The 25,528-nt window shown below is 42.4% G+C and overlaps 3 protein-coding genes across 11 annotated transcripts; all 3 read left to right on the forward strand.

Moving 5' to 3' along the window:
* Positions 1–1,474: 1,474 nt before the first annotated feature.
* LOC138194362 (zinc finger protein 616) lies at positions 1,475–10,484 on the forward strand. Its single transcript, XM_069143046.1, has 2 exons — positions 1,475–1,687; positions 6,269–10,484. The coding sequence occupies exon 2, from the start codon at positions 6,325–6,327 to the stop codon at positions 9,277–9,279; it is 2,955 nt and encodes a 984-aa protein (XP_068999147.1). The 5' UTR covers positions 1,475–1,687; positions 6,269–6,324; the 3' UTR covers positions 9,280–10,484.
* A 2,208-nt stretch (positions 10,485–12,692) lies between these two features.
* Positions 12,693–15,642, forward strand: LOC138194369 (uncharacterized). Its single transcript, XM_069143056.1, has 2 exons — positions 12,693–12,941; positions 13,456–15,642. The coding sequence occupies exon 2, from the start codon at positions 13,502–13,504 to the stop codon at positions 15,119–15,121; it is 1,620 nt and encodes a 539-aa protein (XP_068999157.1). The 5' UTR covers positions 12,693–12,941; positions 13,456–13,501; the 3' UTR covers positions 15,122–15,642.
* A 2,041-nt stretch (positions 15,643–17,683) lies between these two features.
* Positions 17,684–25,432, forward strand: LOC138194360 (zinc finger protein 62 homolog). 9 transcript variants are annotated; one of them, XM_069143037.1, is made up of 4 exons: positions 17,684–18,187; positions 18,382–18,544; positions 20,154–20,279; positions 20,664–25,432. In XM_069143037.1, the coding sequence occupies exons 3-4, from the start codon at positions 20,163–20,165 to the stop codon at positions 24,213–24,215; spliced, it is 3,669 nt and encodes a 1,222-aa protein (XP_068999138.1). In that variant the 5' UTR covers positions 17,684–18,187; positions 18,382–18,544; positions 20,154–20,162; the 3' UTR covers positions 24,216–25,432. The 9 variants fall into 9 exon arrangements, with proteins under 9 accessions (XP_068999138.1, XP_068999137.1, XP_068999139.1 ...); XM_069143036.1 differs by lacking the exon at positions 18,382–18,544; XM_069143038.1 differs by lacking the exon at positions 18,382–18,544 and having other exon boundaries at positions 17,684–17,983.
* Positions 25,433–25,528: the final 96 nt, after the last annotated feature.

Below are 25,528 nucleotides of genomic sequence, written 5' to 3' on the forward strand. Positions count from 1 at the left end.
TCAGGTTGATGCAATTAAACAGTTATAACCCTTCAGCACTCGCCAAGCAGAAACTCTCACATGGAGGCTGCATCCTGTGCTTTTACAATTCGTGGTTACTGAATTTGTGTATGGTGACTTATGTCATGTTGGTTAATTAATATCTTCACAAATGAACTAATATAATTTAATCATGGATATGTTTTTACGTTAGTGACATATGACATTTTTTATTCCATATTCCACCGCCATATTTCCACAGTAACCCAAAATGGATAAACCAAACACTGGCTCTCGAGAAGGCGTTTAGCATTTTTAACAAGTTTTCATTGCTACCGTGTCTCCTACATGCTTGTAAGTGGATGTTAAAGAGAGGAGTATTCATTTAGTTGCATTCTGCAACCTCTATGCTAAAATCCACCAAATCCTACACTACTTTAACGAATATTTGACTCCCCCTCCTACCCACAAAAAAAAAAAAAAAAAAAAAAAAAAAACGTTAAAACAAAGCAGCAACTAACAGACTTAATTTATTGGTTTATGAACTGCCATTCTGAAGCCTCAAGTTTGGCATTTTGGCTGTTGATAGCTTGCTATTTTGGAGGCAGAAATCATCCTATTTGGACAAGCTGGGAAGGAGTGAGCAGTGGAGATGATTGATTGATTGATTGGAAACCCAAGGACACTACACCCCACCCACCAATAACAGAAACCTGACTGCAGTACAAAATGCTGCTTTTTGAGGCCAAATATTAAATGAATGATGGGATATTATAGAAAATTAATAAGAAGGAGTGACTTTAAGAAATGATACCGTAATGACTCATGGAAAAAAAATTCTTGACTTTATATTTCATGAGAGAAGTTCAATGGTAATCTATGAAGCCTGAGCCTTTTTGGAGCCAGCCCCTAGTGGCTCTGGTTGGCATTGCAGTTTCCGCACTTCCACAACAGTGTTATTTTAAGGACCTGGTAGCAACTTCCATTTATAGTCTGTGATTAAAACGCAGGCTGTATCATAAACGGTTTTTGCCTATTTTTGTAATTGTACAACAATGGCAATTAGTGAACAAACTTGAGCTTGATATGTTAAAATTCCCTAAATCTACTAATTTGGTACTACATATGCTAATTTGATATAATATATAGTAATATAATTTATAGGCCTGATCAAATAAGTTATAGTAATGAATTACAATTATATATGCTACTTTGGTATATCTAATAAAAAAAAAAAAACATTTTTTTTACGTCATACCCTATAAAAGTGCACTGGAAACGATCTATTGTGCTGCACTCTACTGCTCCGATCGTATTTGCTGCTAACTTCCGGGAACTATCGGTCAGACTTTTGCTGTAAAAAACAAACAAAAAAAGAAGCAAAAGTGGAGATGGTCCTTTGGAGAGAGCGGAGATGACGCTGACGACTGGACTTTGCCAAAAAAAAAAAAAAAAAAAAAAAAAGGTCTGCGTTAACCGCGCATGCGCGATGTAAATCGTTCCGCGCCTGCAGCAGCTGCGGCTCTCGGCTCGTCGCTGTAACTCCTGGCACATCATCACATTTGTTCGCCACAGAGCTGAGCAGAAGCCGCTTTTCCTCGGGAGAGTTTATTCCCCATGCACGGACAGATGTCCGCCGAGCCGTGTCTTCGAGTCCTTCCCAGCCTTTGCGGCGCGTCTCTTCGATTGAAAATGCTCCTTTTGACTGGTGAGTACGTGCAAGATACGGACGGGCGTTTTGCCGTGCAGCCTCCGCTTCATAGGTCATGGTTGCTAGCTGCCAAGTTGCTCCTTTCTCCGGCCTTCCACGGGAACGTGGCCGTCCACCTCCTCCACCTCCTCCACCCGGTTGGCTTTTACTACCAACCCTCGCGGAAAGCAACACCCGAGGGTTTATGAATGGTTAGGGCCACATGTTTCAATTTGCATATGCGGCGGATACATAGTGCTGCTCACGTTTGGAGCTCTTCAGCCTTGATGGTTGGTGATGGTAAAAAAAAAAAAAAAAGGATGCTTATGTATGTGCAACTTAGCTTGTAAGTATAACAAACAAAACAAAAACCCGCTGTGGTCGTCAGCAATGTGTCCAGCATTGGCGAGCTAACGTGGCTTGACAATACCAGCAGTCTGGTGGTGATTTCTTCTTCTTCTTCTTCTTCTTCTTCTTCCAGCAGTGTTCCCGTTAACGTGTTTATGTCCCCTCCTTAGGTTTTGGCGTCTTTCTGCTTTGCGGTTGTGGCAGTCAAATAATGCAACCCGGAAATCAAGACTTTGCCCCCAGACCACCTGAATCACCACACATGTAAATACTTGGTTAACCTGATGTTGTGGTCTTGTTTATAGCAAATCGCTCGCGTTTTGGATGTTAAATAGACCTTTTGTCACAGCAGACGTTTTGACATGTATATAGGTCCGAGGAGACCCCGTGTGTACAAAAGATGGACCTCCTCCCCTAAGTTGGATGCAGCCTTTGTTTTTCCGCCTGTGACAGGTCAGATGGTGTCTCCTGGAGAGCCCAAACATCCTTGTGCATGGCTGACATCCCAGAAGACGGCACAACTTTAATCACGTGACAAAATTATTAGACATTATAATCACACAGAGTCGTCCAGTAACACTGTATGTATAATGTAAATGTTTCCCCAAGTATGAATGTACTCGTACGTGATGTACTTCATCACCTGAAAACTATAAGAGTTAAAAAATTACGATGAACATACAGGATATCTTGAAATAACTTGTAAAGGGATGGTTCGGCTTGTTTGAATTGGGATTGTATAAGTTACTCATTCATTGTCAGTCACTGTATTACATGGGAGAGGCAGACCTTAGTTCCCCATAAAAAAAAAAAAAAAGGGCTGTCAGATGGCAAGGCAAACTCTAAAGTTATTCTAAATATTGTTTACACTTTAACTGTTTACCTGGCAGGACATAAAGCAAATGTGTCACACCCAAATAGGCTTTATTGAAACAATACAGTTTTCCTTTGCATTTATTAACTGTAGGATTTTTATTTTGTAATACAGTGACTTTAATATACATATATCATTTGGAGCTAGAGTTAACCTAAAAATGGATTTTGAGCACAGGTGATATTTCACTTGTGTATTACCATAAAATACAAAAAGCATTTGTCACCTCAGCTCTCCATTTATCCTGTTCATAGTGTCTGTTCATTTTATTCAACTTTTGTAACATTGAAGCTATTCTGCAAACGTGAAGAGAAAAAAAACAAAACTAAAAATGTCTGTCTTTGATGTTAAGGCCCATTTTTAATGAACAAGGCCACAGCAGATGGTGGCGAGCCTTTTGTAACAAATAAGGGTGCCCTTCCTATCGGTGCTCCACAATAAGAGTGGAGTGTAGTGGCATTAGCTATGTCTTGAAATAGCAATTATATCACTTATATGGCAGAGTGGATAAGAAACCTCATGGATACTATCTTGTAAATCAGAATAAGAACAGAGATGGAGAAAAATAAATCTCAAAGACCACAGTCTTTGGTTCACAAAATTAAAGGTAACGCGGGTGTACCACAAATGTACTCAAGTCAGAGGACACATTTCTGGCACTCCTTAAGGGAAATCCACATCAAAAGTGAAAGGTCAGCGCTGCACGAGCACTTCTGAAGTGTCCAATCGGTTCAGTTTATACCAACTCAAGTCACAGTTTGGTTGAGGGTGATGTTCACACTGGGGAAGTGAAACTGTCTCCAATATCAGTTTAATCTCTATTCAGGGTATTCCAAAAGAAAATAATTGCTTTTAGCACATTTTATACAGCACCATATCCACCATACAAGAGTAAAATATTGTCCTCATTTAAGTCAGAAAGCTCATAGTGACACTGAGGGCCTTTTTCCAATCATTACAGATACCTGTAATAAGATCTTAACATGTACATGGAAAGATTTGTTTGACTAGCATAAGAGTCGAATCCGAATATACAGTGGTGTGAAAGTTTTCCCACTTCCTGCTTTCTTATTTTTTTGCATGTTTGTCACACTTAAATGTTTCAGATCATCAAACAAATTTAAATATTAGTCAAAGATAAGTAAACACAAAATGCAGTTTTTAAATGAAGGTTTTTATTATTAAGGGAGGACAAAAAAATCCAAACCCACATGGCCCTGTGTGAAAAAGTGTTTGCTCCTGAAACCTAATAACTGGTTGGGCCACCCTTAGCAGCAACAACTGCAATCAAGCGTTTGCGATAACTTGCAATGAGTCTTTTACAGCGCTGTGGAGGAATGTTGGCCGACTCATCTTCACAGAGTTGTTGTAATTCAGACACATTGGAGGGTTTTCCAGCACCAACCTCCTTTTTAAGGTCACGCCACAGCATCTCAATAGGATTCAGGTCAGGACTTTGACTAGGCCACTCCAAAGTCTTCATTTTGTTTTTCTTCAGCCATTCAGAGGTGGACTTGCTGGTGTGTTTTGGATCATTGTCCTGTTGCAGAACCCAAGTTGGCTTCAGCTTGAGGTCACGAACAGATGGCCGGACATTCTCCTTCAGGATATTTTGGGAGACAGTAGAATTCATGGTTCCATTTATCACAGCAAGTCTTCCAGGTCCTGAAGCAGCAAACCAGCCCCAGACCACCACACTACCACCATCACCATATTTTACTGTTGGTATGATGTTCTTTTTCTGAAATGCGGTGTTACTTTTACGCCAGATGTAATGGGACACACATCTTCCAAAAAGTTAAACTTTTGTCTCGTCAGTCCACACAGTATTTTCCCAAAAGTCTTGGGGATCATCAAGATGTTTTCTGGCAAAAATGAGATGAGCCTTAATGTTCTTTTTGCTCAGCGGTGGTTTTGGTCTTGGAACTCTGCCATGCGGGCCATTTTAGCCCAGTTTCTTTTTTATGGTGGAGTCATGAACACTGACCTTAACTGAGGCAAGTGAGGCCTGCAGTTCTTTGGATGTTGTTGTGGGGTCTTTTGTGACCTCTCGGATGAGTCGTCGCTGCGCTCTTGGGGTAATTTTGGTCGGCCGGCCACTCCTGGGAAGGTTCACCACTGTTCCATGTTTTCTCCATTTGTGGATAATGGCTCTCACTGTGGTTCGCTGGAGTCCCAAAGCTTTAGAAATGGCTTTAGAACCTTTTCCAGACTGATAGATCTCAATTACTTTCTTTCTCATTTGTTCCTGAATTTCTTTGGATCTCGGCATGATGTCTAGCTTTTGAGGATCTTTTGGTCGACTTCACTTTGTCAGGCAGGTCCTATTTAAGTGATTTCTTGATTGAGAACAGGTGTGGCAGTAATCAGGCCTGGGTGTGGCTGGAGAAATTGAACTCAGGTGTGATAAACCAGTTAAGTTATGTTTTAACATAACTTTTTCACACAGGGCCATGCGGGTTTGGATTGTTTTTCTCCCTTAATAATAAAAACCTTCATTTAAAAACTGCATTTTGTGTTTACTTGTGTTATCTTTGACTAATATTTAAATTTGTTTGATGATCTGAAACATTTAAGTGTGACAGACATGCAAAAAAATTGGAAATCAGGAAGGGGGAAAACACTTTTTCACACCACTGTATATTTATGTGTTATTAATTCTGTTGATGTGTCGTTACATGACATAAAATACTAGTTTGTTGCTTTGCCACTCATGTCGAGCCAATTGGTGTTTCTCCACAACGCAGCTTGGTAAAGACTGTATCACAGTATCGTAGGTCTGTGCACTTTTTTCCTGCTGTGAGAATAAGGTGGAAACGCACCTGATCACGCCGGTGGAAATGTTGCGTAAATTGTCTGCTGTGGGATCTGATCCCATTTCTGCAAAAAGACCTGATGGATTTGCTGGCCAGTGGCGGCTGCAGCTGTATCTCTTCATGTTGCAGTCCAGGGCATGCCTCAGGCGCTCCGTCAGGCGCTGGGAGAAATGCAGGCAAAAGCAACTCTGATGAAGCATGTCCTTTAGTTTAAGTGGTTTACTGGCTGAAGTTTTTTGAAAATGTTCTGATCAGGCATTGTACCATCAAGTCTGCACCTAACAACCAAGCTTTTGTCTGAATCGAAAATGATGATATGTCATTTATTGTCAAAAGGTTTGAAAGGTTTTGTTTTGCATTAATATTTATGAAACTACATCTAACAGTGAAATGAGTTGAAACGGTGACGTGAATGGGGAAGACTTTTGGTCTATAGAAACATACCATTAAAGGGAGTAGAAAGATCTACATTTGAAAAATCGACCTGCTTAATTTGGGACTGTCCGCTTTCCGTTGGTGACGTCCTTTTTTTTGTTGTTGTTTGTTGTGTGTGATTTACAGGAATCTGCCCAGCTTGACCGGAACACCTGCTGCCTGGTCGTGTATGTTTGGCTGCCATGATGCTGGGCCTACATGGAAATACTTCTTCCCCCAAAGTGTATCGTTGTGTGGCGTGTTCAGCCACCTTCAACGGACTGGCCTCCCTGCTAGTACATCAGGCAACCCATGCAAGTGCGCTCACCAAGGTCTCTGCCGCCCCTCCAACACAGCCCAACATCAGCCCACAGGAAACACCGTTTGAAACTACAGACTCATCCACTGAGCACCCTAGTCCAACAGCACTCTTACCAGAGAGTCCTTCACTTTCTTTTTATATTTGTGATTGTGGAGAGGAATTTCAGGACTTTGGTCTTATGCTGGAGCATAAACTTTCACATGCCTCTCAAGCACAGCTACTGGACAATAATAATATTGTTCTCCCGAGTGGAACAGGATATGATAAGGTTTTTCCTACCCAGCATGTATCATTCACTCCTCCTAGTTGCCCCTCTACCTCCAAGTCCCTAGCTGTTGAATTATCCAAATTGGAAGACCGTATTGCCATAGTAACCACTGCTCAAGGCCAGTGTACACCCCCTCAAGGTGACAGTGAGAAACAACCTGAGAACATGTCACCCACAGGAGAGCAAATGCCAGAGACCGTGGAGGACATGCACATCCAGGATAAAACCACTTCTGTTCACGGCAGTGATAAAGATGATGATATGTCCAAAAGTAACACCCTGATGAAGTTGCTGGCGTCGGCGTACATAAAACGCTTTGCAGGTCCTCAGTCTGAAAATGAGAACAATAACACAGTTAGGCCCAAGCAGGAAGTTTTACCTGTTGATATAACCCACGGAGCAAAAACGGCGGCGTCACCAATCAACGATCTGTCTATTGCACAGTTGAGGCGACTTCTTGCAAAACCCGGTATAAAGACGAAAGCTCCATCCATTAGCAGAATTCTAGAGTCCAGTAGGAAGAGGGTTGTCTCTCTAACGAAGACTTTCTCTCCAGTCGTGGTTCTTGAGACACGTCAAAAGCTCATGGATCCTGGTAGTAATGACACATATGGGAAATATCAATGTGGCCGCTGTCGGCGGGTCTTTCAAAACATGAATAGATTGACAGAGCATCATTTCCTGCACAAAAAAGAGAGGATCAAATGCTGTCGTCGTTGTAAACAGCTGATCATTGGACGGGTGCCTTTGCCGGACAATCATGTATGCCCTCAGTTAGGAAACAAGACTATACAGTCATCGAGCTCTTTAAAGTTACCATTTGCCCAAAAACTAGTGCCATTCCATAGTTTCAACAATACAAAAAAAGTTTTCTTTTGTCCATTGTGCAAGCACAGCTATGCTCGGAGGTGGAACCTCAAAACGCATAAGTGTCAGGGTCCACGATCAGTCCTCCATCGGCAAACCAACCCCGCGATTCAGAAAATAATACAACTGAGGTCAAACAGTGATACCTCAACTGATATAGAGGAAGCTGGATCGGAGATTTCCAAGAGTATTGCTGTGGGCACTGAAGTTACTGGCTGTATCAAGGTCGAGGTGACCTCTCAAGATTCAGAGCAGTCTGCGGTTTCACAGCTGACCTGGACTTCTCCAGCAAGCCAATTTGCCCCGTTTTCCACCAAATCTTCCATCATAGAGCAGCACAGCGATCCCTCTCTTTGTGGGATTTCCATCCAGAAAGGAGATGAAAACAGCTGGAATGCAGAAGCACTCGATAATGAAGACAGTAATGAAGGGCAGTGGACAATGCCCTTAGATGATGATATGGAGGTGCTGAGATCTACAGAGAAAGCTAGTGATGATGAAGAGGTGAAGAAGTCCGTGTCAGTCGAACATGTAGAGATGGCGCCTCATGGCCTGCGCTATTTTGTCAGAGACGGTATAAAACGTTACCCTTGTAATAGGTGTCAGAAAACCTACAGTCGGGCATCTACTTTGAGGCGCCATCTGCGACTGTGTGGGTTCAGGCCACGCGGGCTCGGGACTGTCGCACAGAGCGGTGGTCAGAGTGCTATTACAGTGAATACCAGTAATTTGAGACCACTGTTCTCCTGTTCTGTCTGTGGGAAGACTTTTAACCGCAAAGATAACATGATGGTTCACAAAAGAAAATGTCAGCGTACAATGGCAGATGTGGAAAGAGAGACTGTTCAGCAGAGTTTACCAGGGAATGCTGCCACAGACTGTCAAACCGCAGATGATGATGATGATGATGATGGAGGCAACTGGGGCATCATGTCACTGCCCTCTGTACTTCCAAGGAGGGTGACATGCGAGTGTGGGGTCGGATTTACGTCTCCAAGGCTTCTCCTGGAGCATTTGCAGAAGCATGCACAAGAATCGTACACGTGTCCGACTTGTGGAGAGACTGTTAATTCCTGGGCTGACTACGAAGTTCATCTGCAGATCCATATGCATCCTCATCACCAGCTGCTGAAGGGACTACAACCACAACGATCACAACCTCTATTACTTCGATTTCAGCAGCAGCAGCAGCAGCCGCCATCTCAGTCAGTGCATCGGCCTCCACAGAAGAAACCACACCCAGAGCTGCTTCCATTTCCAGCCAAAAAGCAGCAGCGGATCGTATGCACGCGATGTGGGAACACTTTTGCGACTCGCTGCTCCCTCCGAAGGCACATATCCTGGAATCGATGCAAAGGTGCACGGGTTATAAATCCCCTCACAAATCCACCCAAGACTTATCACTGTTCCCACTGCAACTCCGACTTCCCAAATGCTATCAGTCTAATATTTCATCAGAGGAGTGGCGCTTGCAAGCCCGCCATCAAGCCTGTTCGTTGCCCTGCTTGCCTTCGCTGGTTTGGTACTGTGGACAGTCTGCAGAAACACCTACTTACTCACAAACAGTCTGAAAGGTACCGCTGTGATGTCTGTCAGGGTACATATCCAAACCTGAAATCACTCAAAAACCACCGCAGGAGGATTCATCGCATCATGGCTGGGGACACAAAACCAATGACACAAGAACAACTGACATCTTAACAACACTTTATGGCATTGGTGCATTTAAGAACAGAGCCCGTTTTAATATTTGTAATTCTTTTCACATTTGTCAGTTGTACCTCATTTGTTTTTTCCTTTCCGGGAGGCACTCTCTGCCATTGTACAGCTACATTAGTTATTTTTAAGAAACATTTGGGTGTTCTAGTAGCTTTCCACTGTAAAAACCAATGCTTTATTATACTGAACATTTTAGTTTTGTCAAAGTAATCCTTCTATTGCATAGCCTCATTAGCCTGTATCAAAATGAGTATTTGGTAATCAAACTTTCAAGGAGTTGGTGTGGTAGCTTGTTGTTGTTCTTGGTGTTAATAAAAATTCCAGTATGTGACAAATATATACTGTATTATTTTGTGTTAAACAGGATCTAATATCTTGCTTAAAGGCTTCAAGGCACAGACTCCACAATTTGCACAAGAACTGTGTAAAAGAGCATGTTTTAACATGGAAATTAAAATATTAGTGGAATCCTATTTGACAAAGGTTTATGTCTCTCAAATATAGGTGAATAACTGCACTTAATAAATGTCTGATATGTTTTTTTTTTGGGGTTTTTTTAAATTTTTAAATAAAGATTTCCATGTTTCTTGTCAGGGTTTTGCTCTCTAAAATTACCCTGATGGAAACTCATAACCCTGATTCTTTGTTCCCATCCACCAAGGTATTTGGGACACTGTCATCATGTTATATATCATATGTCACGACATCAACATGATGATGTATATATTCCTTACAGGGCGATTGGCATTTGCCAGAGAACACCAAGATTGGCAGCTTCTCCATCGGCGCCCTGTGCTCTTCACGGATGAGAGCAGGTTCACACTGAGCACATGTGACAGACGTGACAGAGTCTGGAGACGCCGTGGAGAACGTTCTGCTGCCTGTAACATCCTCCAGCAGGACCGGTTTGGCGGTGGGTCAGCGATGGTCTGGGGAGGCATTTCTGAATCTTAGGTTATGAATCTTGTGTTTTTCCTTTGTGTGTTTTGTTCATAATTTTTAATGTTGCATGAACTGGAATGACAGTCTGCATTTTCTTTTCTTTTCTTTTTTTTTTTCGTATTACTGTCACTGGACCCAGTATACACAATACCACAATATGTTCATTATATGCATTATAATCTTCATGAATACAACCATTTATCTCAGTCATCAGTCATGGCTTTTTCACAGTTTTGTCAGTTATTGACCAATTTTCTCCATCATCATCATATATTTTCTAATGATTATGTTTAAGGCTTTTCTAAAGACTCCAAACTTCAGCTGATGCCAACTTCTGCCACTCAGCTCAAACATGTTACACAGAGAGTGCATACTACAACAGAGACCAGAAACTTATACATTATAGATATATACATACATAACTTAAGCATACATTGTTTTACATTTACAGGTAGTATTAAACCATTTCACAAATGAAAATAAATACAAAAATGACAGTTGGTTATAATATATAAATTGTTAAAGAGGAATACAAACGCAAGCATGGATCTTTAGGAGTAGAAACCAAATGCAAACAGGGTCACAACAATACATCGACCTTCACTGACATAGGCCATATACGTGCATATGTATATGGATATATATATATATATTAATTTATTCCCCAGACCATCGCTGACCCACCGCCAAACCGGCCCTGCTGGAGGATGTTACAGGCAGCAGAACGTTCTCCACGGCGTCTCCAGACTCTGTCACGTCTGTCACACGTGCTCAGTGTGAACCTGTTCTCATCTGTGAAGAGCACAGGGCGCCGATGGCGAAGCTGCCAATCTTGGTGTTCTCTGGCAAATGCCGATCGCCCTGCACGGTGTTGGGCTGTAAGCACGGGCCCCACTTGTGGACGTCGGGCCCTCGTACCACCCTCATGGAGTCTGTTTCTGACAGTTTGAGCAGAAACATGCACATTAGTGGCCTGCTGGAGGTCATTTTGTAGGGCTCTGACAGTGCTCCTCCTGTTCCTCCTTGCACAAAGGAGCAGATAGCGGTCCTGCTGCTGGGTTGTTGTCCTCCTACGGCCCCCTCCATGTCTCCTGGTGTACCGGCCTGTCTCCTGGTATCTCCTCCGTGCTCTTGACACTGTGCTGACAGACACAGCAAACCTTCTTGCCACAGCGTGCATTGATGTGCCATCCTGGATGAGCTGCACTACATGAGCAACTTCTGTGGGTTGCAGACAACGCCTCATGCTACCTCTAGTGGTGAGGGCACTGGCAAAATGCAAAAGTGACCAAAAATCAGCCAGAAAGGACGAAGACAGAAATGGTCTGTGGTCACCACCTGCAGAACCGTTCCTTTAGAGGGGTTGTCTTGATTATTGCCTCTCATTTGCACAACAGCAGGTGAAATTGAGTCGCGATCAGTGTTGCTTCCTAACTGGACAGATTGATTTTCCAGAAGTGTGATTGATTTGGAGTTACACTGTGTTGTTTAAGTGTTCCCTTTATTTTTTTGAGCAGTGTATATATATATATATGTATATATATACATATGTTCTTGTTATCATGATGACTGAAGAATAATGCATGGAAGCTTCATACATACTACCACAGGGATAGATGGACAGATCTGGTCTTTTCATTTACATTTAATTTGCATATCAATGAGGGAACACTGATTCCCCAAGATGCTCTAACTCCTTAAGACTGTTATGGTTGATACAAGATATGTATTCACAGTCTGAAGGGGCAAATTACAATATTCTTGGTATGAGAAAAAGTTCAAATGAAGAAAAACATCTCAAATCTATCATACAGCTTTTGTGTTTATTAAATTAACTGTTGTATGTTTTTTTCTTTACAGTTACAAATAAAACATAGCCAATAGTTAAGCTCTCCCAAAGCCTCAAGGGATATTGTGCCAAAATTAAAAATGTTCTATATCCTCCAGTGCCCCAGTGCTCAAGATCCATACTCACTTACTCAGGAGCTTTTGACTGTATCACACAGTCCCCATCAGTAGATTGAATTAAGACTGCTCGCAATTACAAGAATGAACTGTCGAGTCCCAAGTGTCTTCTGAAATATTTATATCCACTGTTGGGAAGTTGTTACATGTATCGAATTTATGTAAATAGGTTACAAAATAAATGTAACTGAGATCTGTTGTGGTTTAAGAAAAAAATATGTAATTAAGTTAGTTATTATTGAAAATGGTGCTGATTGCAGAGGGGCTTACATTTCAATATATTATTTTCAGAAATTCAGTTTAATCTCAATACCGAAAATCTCACGCTCGTGTTATTTATCTATCCTTTTTTTTTTTTTTTTTTTTGTATCGTCAAGACGAAAATTCATTCAGCCGAGCTGACGCGGTAGTAACAATAAAATGTGTGTGCTATGAATTTAAGCCGATAGGTGTCAGTGTAGCGCGGCAGAACCCCGGATGTTGTGCCGTCGAAGAAGAAGAAGAAGAAGAAGAAGAAAGGTTTTTTTTTTCCCTCTTGTTTTTTGGTGTGGCTGACAGGCTAACTGATAGCTTCTCCAGCTAAACACCGGCGTGTGTGTGTGTGTGTGAGTGTGAGTGTGTGTGAGTGAGTCCGGCTCTGAATGTCTCACAAAACGACAATGAACAGTCTGTCCGCGAATTTTTTACAAGGATAAGTCAGAGTATTGATACGACGGCACATTCATTTTCATGTGAAGGTAAGACAGCGTTATTGTCAGTGAGCTAGTTGAGGCTAACGTTAGCATTGTAGCAAAGCAAAGGGCGCGTTCAACATTATATCTTCGCTATAAATTGTAAAACGTGACACTCTTAAAACATTTATCCAAATACCGGACTGTTTAGAAAAAAAACCCGTATATAAGTAGTACACCACCGTGTTGTGGGGTTAGGTGAGCACGGCGTGTATTTCACACTCCGCGGACTGTGTAAGGAAATAAATGGGTAAAGAGTTCATCAGCTCATCTGAAGTTTGGGTCAGCTTTTAAAGATGAGCAAGGAAGCTGTGAGTGATATTGAATAACACGGTCAAAGCTTTGCGTGCGATTCATTCATCATATGCAGCCGCTGGTGTAACGAGCTCATCGGTGCCACTCGGCATCAGTCACCTGCAGTAGATGGTGTTTGGTGGATTTGCTTATATTCTGTTTTAACTCGTAAGTAATTTCAAAAATGTTTTATCTTTATCTTTTTTTTTTTTTTTTTTTTTAACAGGTAAGGTGCTCCGGTGGGCACCACATCCACGGCGGTGAACCCACCCATGCCCGGCTGCACCATGGAGACGGGAAGGCAAAAACGTCAAAATGTCCTGGTGAACGGCTCGGGCAGAGACGTGATGAACGCCAGCCAGTTTTGCTTCAGCTGCGAGCAGATATTTGCAAATCGAAAATGCCTGGAGGAACACGCGTGCCCCGCTGCGAGCCACATCTGCTCCTGTGGAACCGAGTTCACCGAATACAAAGACATGCTGGAGCACAGCACCACACATGAACCGGGGCACCAAGTGCTTGATCATGAAACTATAAGGAAGCGAAGAATTGAGAAGCACAAAGAAGAGGAGGAGAAACTGAAAAGACTGCAGAAAGGTGAGGTTGTGTGGAAGACCCCCAAGTTGGAGAACGTGCCATCGATGTCTCTGGGAGCCAAACGTTTGCTGCAAGCACCGAATACATCAGCTTTCATGTCACAGGTTCCCAAGCAGTCTGCGCAGATTTCACAAGTGCCTGAGTTGTACCCCTCGCTCTCACAGACGTCTTTGCTCCCGAATCATAGCCCCTCAGCGAAAGACATGCTGAATATTTTTGCAGACGTCGGTTCACCGACGGTGGATCTTTGGACGCTTTATCAGCCAGTTGTATTATTGCAAACGGTGGGCAAGTTTAGCATGAAAAAGCCATTCACGTGTGGTAAATGTGGGCAGCTTTTTATGACCAAGAGCTCTCTCATCCTCCACCACAGCTCGCATGTCACAGATAAAGTTTCTGGCTGCATAGGATGTGGGATGTTGCTCTCCAGCAAGAAGCTAGTGCCTCGCTTCCACAATTGTAACTCGACCCACAATGCAACCAAATTCAGACTCATCACCGCAAGGCCGCTGATTTCCCAGACACCGAAGGAAGCCGGTAGAGATATTAGACAGAATCTGGGTTCCCAGGGGCCTGAGCCCACTTCTTCTCTGCAGTGGAAAAAACAGAATCCCAGTGCAGCCGCTAGAGGCAGTCAGACGCTCTACTTCTCTTCCCTCCTGCAGTTTAAAAGTCAGAGTGGCAGGACATACAGTAATAACGATCACGGGCCCAAGGTCACACCACCTCTGACGTTGAAGAGTTGGCATCCCAGTGCATCCAAACCTTTCAGCGGTGTCTCCTTTCTGTCAAAGAGTCAGAGTCCAAATCATAGTGTATTGAATCCAAGCAGTCGGGGTCTTTCCACGATGCAGTTAAACAGGCACACATTGGGCGCATTGAGGAAACCTACCGAGACTTCCTCCACACCAGGTGCATTCATGTGCCGCGTCTGTTATATTCCTTTTGATACTCCTCAGCTGCTTCAGAGGCACAAGTGTGTCAAAGCACAGGAGTTTATGGCGCGGCACATGCGAGATGGCAAACAGCAGTACAAACCCAAGAGGATAGCACCAGCGCCGAGCTCAAATCGGGCTCCGATTAATGGCGAGAGAAAATTTGAGGTCCCCTCTTCCGGCAGCGTGATGAAAAACCAAATCGTCGCCATGAGCCTGGATGAAGGGCCGGGAGAGGTTCCGGATAACGGGACAACAGACGTGGATAGTGACGATGACTGTTACATTGTTGAAAGCGGACCAGACAAACCGGCTGAAATGATTTACCAAGTAACCTCCACTCTCCCTATCAAGACTTGACAAAACTAGCGAGGCACATCCAGTCTGCATGTCACACTTGTATGTTAATTATGGACCAAGTGCATTAAGTCTCCTGGTTGAATGGCATCTACTCGGTTCATCACACAGGATCACAATTGTTCCTGGCTTTCTCCAAATCACATAAAAAAAACCGCATAGAAGTTTAGAATGAATAGTGATAACAAACAAGCATCTTGATTAAGCTGGATTGTTTTTTTTTAGTACAGTTAACGGTCCAATATTAACTTCCCAAGAGTGAAGTTGTTGACCCCGCAGTAGGTTTGGAAGGTGTAAATCATCCTTTTATTATCCAAATGTATGTTCATGGTTTTACCCATGTTCAGTGGGATAACCAGGTACTGTATAATAGTTTTGTTTTGTTCGAGGTATTTTCTTGATATTGTTTTTAGTATGATCAGAATGTGTTGTGAAGCGTTGACCACATTACCTTGTGTGTTACCAGATTTGTCGGACTTTAAGAATACAGTATATGATGTATTAAACTATATTTTCAAACTCCCCGTGTTTGTGTTCCTGAAATAATGCAGCATGTTGTATTATCGACAAGGTTATTCACAACATACATGGACTAAATGTACACTGCTTTGAACCTTAGTGCTGTGCATGGAAGTTCAATTGATGGTTGGAAATTGAATAATTAATACTTAAAACTTTAAAGTGCAGTTAATGGTGCCTGCAAGAACAGTACATTTAAGTGTGTAAAATAACATGAAATGAAATGAGAACTAAGCATATTTGAAAAAAAGGAAAAGTAAAGGTTTAATTAAAATCAAAAAGCAATGAGGCCATTTCCCACCAGTATGTTGTGATGTGTTTGACTTAGTGGCAGAAAAAAAAGATTAATACTTATTTTATTATTCACAAATAGCTGTAATTTGAACTGACATTCCTACACAATTATAGGTGTGCTTATGTGGACTTTACATTTCCAACACTTCTCTCAAACAAGTTCAATTTCAAAATTATTTTTTATCTCTTGATATTGGTCCCTCAATTTCAGATTTCTAGTCGAGGTAAGTTGTTAACAGCTCCACTAATCAGGGATTTTTTTTTTCTCTCTTTAAACTTCTCACATAGTTTCATTTGAAACAGTATTCAAATGATCCAATATTTCACCAAAAATCAACAATTGGTGAAAAAGTCCAAAAACAGAACAGATTTGTGTATCAGAACTTTGTTTTTCTTTTTTCCTCCCCCAGAAATCATCTGACAACCCCTCAGATCTATCTGTTGTCCCTATTTATAAAACTATAAAGTAGGCTTAGTTTAAACCAGCTCCACCTGGAGCAGCCACAACGGTAACATGCTGCTTAAACATTGGTGCTTCAGTATTAATAGTTGAATAACGTCTTACATTATTACTTATATAATTGTTTACTTAGTTGTACTTAATTAAAGGATCTAAATACTCCTTCCACCACTGTCAGCTCCTTATAATGACTAACCCATTTTCCTTGGTCACTGATTCAGGGTCTATAGTGCATGGCTCCAACAAGGCGCTGTTGAGTGTCCAGTAATAATAATAATAATAATGATAATAAACTTTATTTGTATAGCGCCTTTCATACTAGAAATGCAGCTCAAGGTGCTTCACAGCAAGAGAATGACATGCCGTGTCTCACATAAAATTGTTTAAATAAGTCTTTTAAAATATAGAAAAGAAATTAGACGAAACAGATACCATGCATAAAAACAGATGAAATCAATAAGAAACAGATAAAAAGCATAAGAAACACAACAGGATTCAGTTTATGATATGAAGTAGTGGAAACAGCAGTTGTAGCACTTTTCTAGAACTTTGCTTCACACAGTCTATAACATTGTAATTTAAGTTTTAGCAAAATATATAGTTAAAATATAAAATGAGCATTATGATGAGGTAAACATCCCCCCCCCCCCCCCCCCCCCCCCCCCCCCATCCTAATGCCTGTATGCGACGTTCACGCACTGAGTTTACCTATGTTAGTTGGACCAGTACCGGGACAGGTATATTGATATACTTTTGGATTATTGCTGTTGTGTGACACTGACTCACTCTGAAAATACCTTGAATGGCAGAAAAAAAGGAGTAACACCAGGCAGTTGTTTTCCACATTCATGATGGCAGCAAATCGCCATCACTTTCCACGCCTCCAGCTCCAGAGTGCCATCCAGCATCACAGGTGTGGTGGCGAGCTGAACTGCGTTGAACCGCCTGGTGGTGGCGTTCACTGGACGCCTGCGTTTGTCCTCCCGAGTTTACGTGGGAATCGTTGGGTTCCTCTGGATAATGTTGCAAAGTTTTGTAATAAGGACTGTCCTGTGTTAAGTGCCCTGAAATAACCTGTGTTGTGATTTGGCACTATATAAATAAAAATGTATTTACATTTAAATTTAATTTAATTTAATAAAACGTTATCTAATTTAATTCGATTTAAAAAAAAAAAAATGTTACATATCATCATTGCCAAGGCGTCTTTCGTGTCGTGTTTCGTGTCACGCGTTGGAAGAATAATTGCGAAATTCCCCACCGCACCTGAAGTATCCGCTCCGTGTTTCTCCTTGTTGCCGTGATTGACGTTTTTTCTGCGGCTGGTTTGTTTTGTGCGCGGATCTCGAGCGGCGCCTCCGTCAAACGAAACCGCTCCGAAAAGAAGGGAGAGAACAAGCCGGGTTGACGTCCGCAGCCCCCGGCGTCCACGTCAAAACGCACCGATGTGAAAGGTGCCCAAACGAGACGCGGAGCGACAAGGGGGAACATGTCCAAGTTTGCGTTAGCGGGGCGCTAGCCAGGGTGAGCGGCGGCGGCGGCGGTCAGTGCATGGCTACGCAGAAACCAGCCCCGACTCTCTCCCCACGCAGGCAAGCGCTTCGGGGTTGTTTTGTTTTTTAAACTACCACCCCATCACATCTGGTCACCGGCGCGGAGCAACAGACCGCATATTGGCTTTAAAGAAAAGTCGCATGCCCTGACATCACGGTTAACGGGGTTGGTGTTCGTGTGGCCTGTAATGAAAGCGCAGCTAGCTGTCTGGCCTACCAAACGATAACGCCTAACTTAACATTGTAAGCACCTTATTATTATTATTATTATTATTATTATTATTATTATTGGCAACTGAATCCCGAAGGTGCTTAAAATACATATGGAGTGACCTGCCGGGACGCGGTTGTGTCTCGGCGGGTTTAAATAGAGGGGGGGGGGAGAGAGAGAAATCACCAAATGAAAAGCCATCTGCTCTTGTGTATTTTTGCATGAGATGTATTCTGCAGTTTAGATGAAAGGAGGGGCTGACATGAGCAACCATTAGAAACCAGACGTGTTACTACATCTGATGCCTTCACAGTGTTCAGGGCCCTTCGCTGGGATGATGGGTCTCATGACAAACACTTGGAAGTCCTGCATTTAAAACTTAAGTCCAAGTATGTGCGCGTTATCAGCAAAATGTAATTAAAGTATCAAAAGTACACACAATGCAGTAAAAATACTCCCTGTGAGCGTTTTGCTTTTATATCTTGGTATTGCGTCATTTTGGATCAATATTACTGCTCCATGATTGTGTACTGCATTTTTACAGCTGCAGATTTTTTTTTTTTTTTTTTTTTATTAAGGTAAAGCTAATTTTAAGTGTTTTAAATGCCGTTGGTTAGTTTAAATCGTAATATTGTGCATGATCATGATGTGTTTTCAGCATCGCTGTCCAAGGTCCTGTTTAATAGTCAACATGCTCAGAAAAACAGTTGTTTTGGGCTTCGTGTTGATTCGTTTTCCGGCTAATCCGAGAAAGTTTTCTAATCTTTTATTTAGTTTAAGGTGGAGGACAATTTTTCTCAATCCATTAAGAGCCAATCTAATCCTTCAGTTTATCAATATATTTAAACCCAGCAAATTGGGAGATAGATGATTTTCACTGGACAGGAAGGATATAAAATAATTGTATTCTAAAGAGTACCTTTAATAAGGCACCTCTGTGCATACATGTAGTTCCTTCATAACTGCAACACACAAAGAGTCATGAGCTTTAAAGTAATGTGTGTTCTGCAATGAGCAGAGAAACTTATTCATACTTTGAATTGTTGAAGGCAAAATTGCTCTATTACAAGTTAAACTCCTACATAATAATTTCTCTTCAGCAAAATGTTCCAGGATCATCATCTCCCTATTTCAGTGTTTTCTAACCATTATACTTAAATCTTTTTTTAACTGTTGTGCAACACAACATGATTCCACCATTTATTATCGATACTATTTAATATATGGGTCATTTTGATGTTGTTGTGGAAGTGGATGGAACTCATTTTATATAGTTTAGAAAAAGTTGGGGAAAATATTCTGTAAAGATGCATATTAAGATGCCTATAAATTGTTGTTGTTTTTTTTTTATGAAAATGTTACCCTGCAACCACTAACTAACTTTCATGTAAATGTAAAATGTAAATGTAAAATATCTCCCTCTGCAATGTGAAGTATAAATAATAGAAAAAATAGACTTTATTTTTATAACACGATTCATGCATTTAACACAACACAAAGTGCATAACGAGCAGATCATTATAACGTTTATTATGAAGCAATAAAACAAGGAAAACGAGACGAGTTGACACTTTAGGCAGTCTAAAGTGGATATGCCAAAAGGAAAAAATACCTCCGTATTGGGTTTTTAATTTCTCCATTACTTGTTTCCACCACGGGCTTTTAAAGGGTCGGAAGTACTATCCAAAACTAATCAGTCATCAATCCCAGGCAAAGCAGCTCACATTAACTGAACACAAATCCATACTCTCCGCTCGTGAAGTAGCCCGGTTCATTGGAGACATCAGTGCTTGTGGAATTAACAAAATGGAATTGCCTGGAAAAGTTATTACCTCTGAACAACCACAATGCAGCCAGCCGCTTATAAATTGTTTTGATAAACGGACTGCAGCTTATTCACAGATTTATTTAGGCCAGGATTTGTAAGGTGATAGCATTTTGCTTTGCACGTCACTGTTTTTATGCGTTACAGCCTCCTTGTCGCTGTTTAATCCACAGACTCTTGACATGGGGAGTAAAATGTCCTTCGGCAGAGGAAGCAGTGAGCAAAATACAGTCTCTGAGTTAACTTCTGTGACACCTCAACCTCGCAGTTCCATTCATGCCCCCACGGATTGCAAGCAGGTAGCCAGTGAGAAAGACCAAATAGGCATGTCACCTAAATTTCAGCTGTCTGTTACAGAATAAAGCATCATTTAAATCTTGACTAAGTAAGAGTGCATTGAATTATAATGCAGTGTGTATGCTTTCTACTTTGATTGGTATATTTGTAAAGACATCTTTATATATTGAGGAGTGTGTGTGTGTGTGTGTGTGTGTGTGTGTGTGTGTGTGTTGGAAACAAGCAATTGTTTTCCCAATTCAAGTGACAACCTACATTTACTGTTACTGAGTAACTTACTTAACTACTAGTTAAATAAGCATGCCCTTGTCAATATTTTGCTATATTTTTTAATGACATTAGAACTATTGATACATTAATGATGAGGCTTTGTTTTTCTTCCGCAGACACCTGAAGACAAAAGATGCAGTGAGGAAGACGTGGGCTCCAGGTGGGGAGACAAAATGAAAGCATCAGAGCTGAGTGGGTCTGAGATTAATTCCCAGTCGTCTGGGCGCCTCCAGCCTGATGGCCACATCGACTCCGAAACAGCAGGCGGGACAAATTGTCGACAGAGCGAGCACACGCCGTCACAGGTAGGGATGGAAGCAAAGTCTCAAATGAGCTCTGCGAGAGTGTGCAGCTCTACTACAGACAATCATGGAAAGCCCAAGGAGTTCTGCAGAAAACCTGGGAGGCCTCGTAAAATAAAACTGTTGTTGACTAAAGAAAAAAGAGATGCGGACACTGCAGGTCTTGATGCGGTTCAGCATAAAGAGGTCAGCACCTCAATACCTGTGCCGACGTCGTTAGAAAACCACAACAGCAATGATTTGCCTAACACTGCAGATGGTCATTTAATTAATAATTTGCCTCATAATGAGATGCCTGGTCCTCATGCTGTGGATGATAAAGTAGAGGTTGGTGTCCCTTTCCCGCCAAGAAAAAAAAGAGGTCGGCCCAAAAAGAAAGAAGCCACAGCTTTCCAAAAGAAGGTTTCTAAGGCAGCTGTCGCCAGGACTCCTGCTGCTCCTCCACAAGTTAATAATGTTAGCGCCCCTCTACGGAGACTCAGGAGTAGAGGAGAGCAACATCCTTCACCGCAGGACGGAGAGCCTGAGTCTCATAGCAAGGGAGACCTCGAGCAATCTGAATTGACTCCTACAGAAAGGAGTAATGTACCCAGAATTCAGGGTGTAAAAAGAAGGAGGCCTAAGTTGCAGGTTAATCAGCAGGTTCCAGCAAAAGTGTCCAAGCTGGACGATTCCAAGGAGGTCTTGTATGTGTTGAGTAATGATACAGACTGTGGGGGGAGAGCAGAGACCGATAAACAGGCGGAAGTCGCCACTGACAAACAAGAGACTAATACAGATGGAAAAGCCGATAAACTCTCTCCGCAGTCCGCCGAAAAGCAAGAGGAGCAGACGCAATTAAAGGAACCGAAGTCACCACAAATAAAGCTGCAGTCCCAGACACAACCTGAAGTTACTCCTTCAGAGGGCTTGAACTGCCCTAACTTGGTAAGCCCTACTCAGACCGATGACCCTGGAATGAAGCAGTCAGTGGACACGCATGGCAGCGAGGAGTCACAATCAAAAACCCTTCAGTCCTTTGAATCTCCAACGAATATAGAGTCGCAGGAGGCAGAGCCCTCGAGCACAGACATCGTAACATCCTCCGACCAAACACCTCAATCTGTCGGGATCCCTCCTGCTGTGAAAGCTGAGAATATAGAGATTGAGCTGGATCAGTTAAATCCCGTGTCACAGTCAAATAGTCCAAAATCTCTTCAGTGCAGTGCCAACACCACATCGAAATCGGAGCGTCCAAACAGTCGGCGAAACACTTTTAGGCGCAAGAGAGGCGGCAAGAGGCGGAGGAGAATAAGTCGTGTTTTGTCGCCGAGAGAGCAGCTCGTAGAGAATCACGAAGCCAGCGGTGAGGCTCAACAAAAACCAGACTGTGGCGATGCGGACAAGGAAGTTAACCCCGATGTCAATACAAATGTGGTTTACTCGAAAAAAGGGGGTAAAACTCTGCTGAAATGTGATTACTGTGGTCGTACGTTTAAATTTCTGTCTCAGTTTGTCATCCATCAGCGCATTCACACAGGAGAAAGGCCTTTCAAGTGCAATGAATGTGGCAAAGGCTTCAGCAAAAATTCAAACTTAAATCTTCATCTCAAGACGCACAGAAAGAGGAACATATATCAAAAATGTCCGTTTTGCAAGATCAAATTCTCTTGCTCCGAGTACGACTCTCACATGAAGCTGCACGCACACGAGCTGGGCCAGGAGGACAGGGACAACAGGCCCGAAAAACTGAGCAAGGGGGCCGACCCTGAAGACAGCCAGGAACCGCAGAGACCAGTTTCACCGGTGAAGAGAGAGAAAAAAGTTTGCCAGTATTGCGGGAAATCGTTCCCGTTTCAGTCCGCCCTCATAAGACACGTCCGCGTCCACACGGGGGAGAAGCCGTACAAGTGCGACATATGCGGCAAAGCGTTCGGCCAGGCCTATTTCCTGCGTGTCCACGAGCTCACGCACTGGTCTGTGAAGCGTTACAACTGCACACGCTGCGAAAAATCATTCACTCACTATAGCAACGCAAAAAATCACACGTGCAGACCTTTGGAAAGCGGCGACGACTTGCAACCCAAGAGACAGGTAAAGCCGACGCTGACGTACACGTGCCACATCTGCAAGAACATTTTTGACCATCTGCAGGAGTTCAACAGCCACATGAAAGAACACACCGGCGCCAAGCTTTACCGCTGCTTGTATTGCGACAAGCTGTTTGGCGTGATGTCTGAATTTAGTGCCCATCGCAGTCAGTGTAGAGTAGATAGAAACGCGTCCGGCTCTGCAGCAAAAGAGGAAGTGACGATGTCGTTAATTCAGTACAAAGTGCCTGCACTTAGGTGTTCATCGGGACCGAATTCAGCTCCTGGCCCGGCTGTAACCTGTGAAACGCAGAAAAAACGATCACAGACCGGCCGCAAGAAGCGCTTCGCTAACTTAAAGAAACCGTTCCAATCTACAGTCCTACCGCCTCATCATCTCGTGTCAAAGTTAAACAAACAAGACAACAGGTCGGACCCCAGGAAATATCTGTGTCCAAGCTGCGGGCGACTGTTCCGACACATGGGCAGACTGCGAGCTCACATGCTCACGCATGCGGCGGGCCAAAGTTACACCTGTTCCTGTTGCGGTAAGACACTAGAAAACTGGAAAAAACTGTGGCATCACCAGAGAATCCACCGCCAGAGACGGGGCCGCTTCACTTGTCCTCAGTGCGGGCGGGGTTTCCGGTTTGTAGAGCCTTACAAAAAACACATGAGCGAGCACCCGGAGTTCCAGTGGCTTCAAGTCAGGCCTAAGAAAGTGTTTCTGCCGTATCAGTGTGACCAGTGCAGATGCAGCTTTAAGACTTTAGACTTGCTGTTCAGTCACCAGCTCTGCCATTCCTCAACGCAGGACATTCGCAAATACTCCGATTTCGATTTCTTCATAGATGACCCCGGTACACAGTCAAAAAACAAAACGCTCCTCCCGCCTACCAATAACAATACAGCAGCATTACCCTCAGCGCCTGAGGAAAACAACTCTTCTTTCAGCCCTGTATCCAAATATCCAGATCCAGTTTGTCAAGAGTCGCCTCTAGTGCCCGTGATTTCCTTTGTTCATACTCAGAGTCCTGATTCAGAAAACTCTTCTGAGCATCCCGGCAACACAGATTCACTTCAAGATAGAGAAACCTGTCATGACAGAATAGAAGAAAATGCTCCTGCAAAACCCATCACACCTTTAAGAACTGTGAAGAGACACTTTACTTGCAAGGCCAGCATATCAAATGAAGATTCACCAGATGGTGTTCAGTGCGCCGTGTGTGGGAATGCATACCCTGCCATTTCAGACCTTTATCAACATTATTTGCAGCATGCCAGAGGCCAAGTGTAATAAACAAAATGGAAATGCAGTGCCCCTTTCTGTGTGCATTAATGGTTTTAACAGTATTTAACGCAGGGGGGGCCTTAATAAGATGTTACGAAACATTGTTGGACACATGAAAAACGTAGGAAAACTTAAATGATTTGGAAGATGAGTTCACGATTGTTATTTCAACCAGTCACGTGTCAGTTTGATTGGAGTTTCTCTGTTTTCATGAAGTTTTGTAAGCAACTTCAGGTAGAAAGCACTAACCTTTCTTTAGTTTCTATAATTACATTTCTGATTCTTAAAATGAACAGAAGAGATGTCGTTTTAGAGAAAAAAAAAATTAAATTGGACACTTTTGTCAAAGTAAACTGCAGCCCATTGTCCCAGAGATGTCCCACAAAAGTTCGACAGTGGGTGAACCGATGCCAAACCAGAAGCACCCGTGGAATAATGTCGCGCAACAATATTTATGAATACAGACATTGTGCTGTATGTTAATAACCAATCATGGTAATCCAGAGTTTGATCAGGACATATTGATATCATTGACGTAACCTCTGAAAGATTCGGATCCCTCGTGTATTCTTGTTACCCTGCATAGTCAAGAAATCAGTGAACTCCCAGCTTGGAAAAGTACACAACACAAATTGTGTAGAACAAAACTGATGGAGGTCAGCCTGAATTAATATTCAACTCATTATTGCTTTGAAAATTTGAGTCGACAGATGAATGTTATGACTAGTTCATGAAAGGTGGATAGTTCAACAATTTCCCAACACTTTATCACGATGCATCTTATTGCCACATGTCCGCTGTGAATTTAATATCAAACTTCAAATCATGTGGATGTTTTCTTGCCCTAAAAGTCAAACTGTCTCGGCGGACGTCAATTTGTTTGGTCTACAATAAGGACTTGTATCTGCATTTTGTATTTGACAGTGAATATAAGCTTTGCACTTATTTTTCATATTGTGAACTTATAATATGATGACTGAAATTATGTTTCATTTTTCGAGAACATACTTAAACACCCGTCAAACATGTTCTGTTTTGTTGAACAGCCATTATTGTTCGCTGCTTTAGGGGGGGGGGGGAACGACGACATTTTGATCATGATTTAGGATCATGAAAACAAAATAACATTTCAAAAGCTCTTTACCAGATTCACACCATGCTCTGTTGTATATCATTTTATGCTATAATTTCTCTTGAAAACAATAAAGGTCACTTTTGTATTCATATAACTATGTCTGTCATTTTTAAGTTAAGATTTGTGCATTCGTGAGCAGCTCCAGCATCTTTTTAACTGAAAAGTGAGGAGTTCATTCTGAGAG

The sequence above is a fragment of the Embiotoca jacksoni genome, unplaced genomic scaffold (assembly GCF_022577435.1).
Source record: "Embiotoca jacksoni isolate LCO1_2020_lvr unplaced genomic scaffold, fEmbJac1.0.p SCAF_11, whole genome shotgun sequence".
NCBI classification, from domain to species: domain Eukaryota; kingdom Metazoa; phylum Chordata; class Actinopteri; family Embiotocidae; genus Embiotoca; species Embiotoca jacksoni.

Bases quoted from the DNA above. Each gene is read 5' to 3' on its own strand.
- LOC138194369 (XM_069143056.1), top strand. From the start codon at position 13,502: ATGCCCGGCTGCACCATGGAGACGGGAAGGCAAAAACGTCAAAATGTC.
- LOC138194360 (XM_069143037.1), top strand. From the start codon at position 20,163: ATGGGGAGTAAAATGTCCTTCGGCAGAGGAAGCAGTGAGCAAAATACA. The intron at 20,280-20,663 runs GTAGCCAGTGAG...TTTCTTCCGCAG, and splicing joins CCCCCACGGATTGCAAGCAG to ACACCTGAAGACAAAAGATG.
- LOC138194362 (XM_069143046.1), top strand. From the start codon at position 6,325: ATGATGCTGGGCCTACATGGAAATACTTCTTCCCCCAAAGTGTATCGT.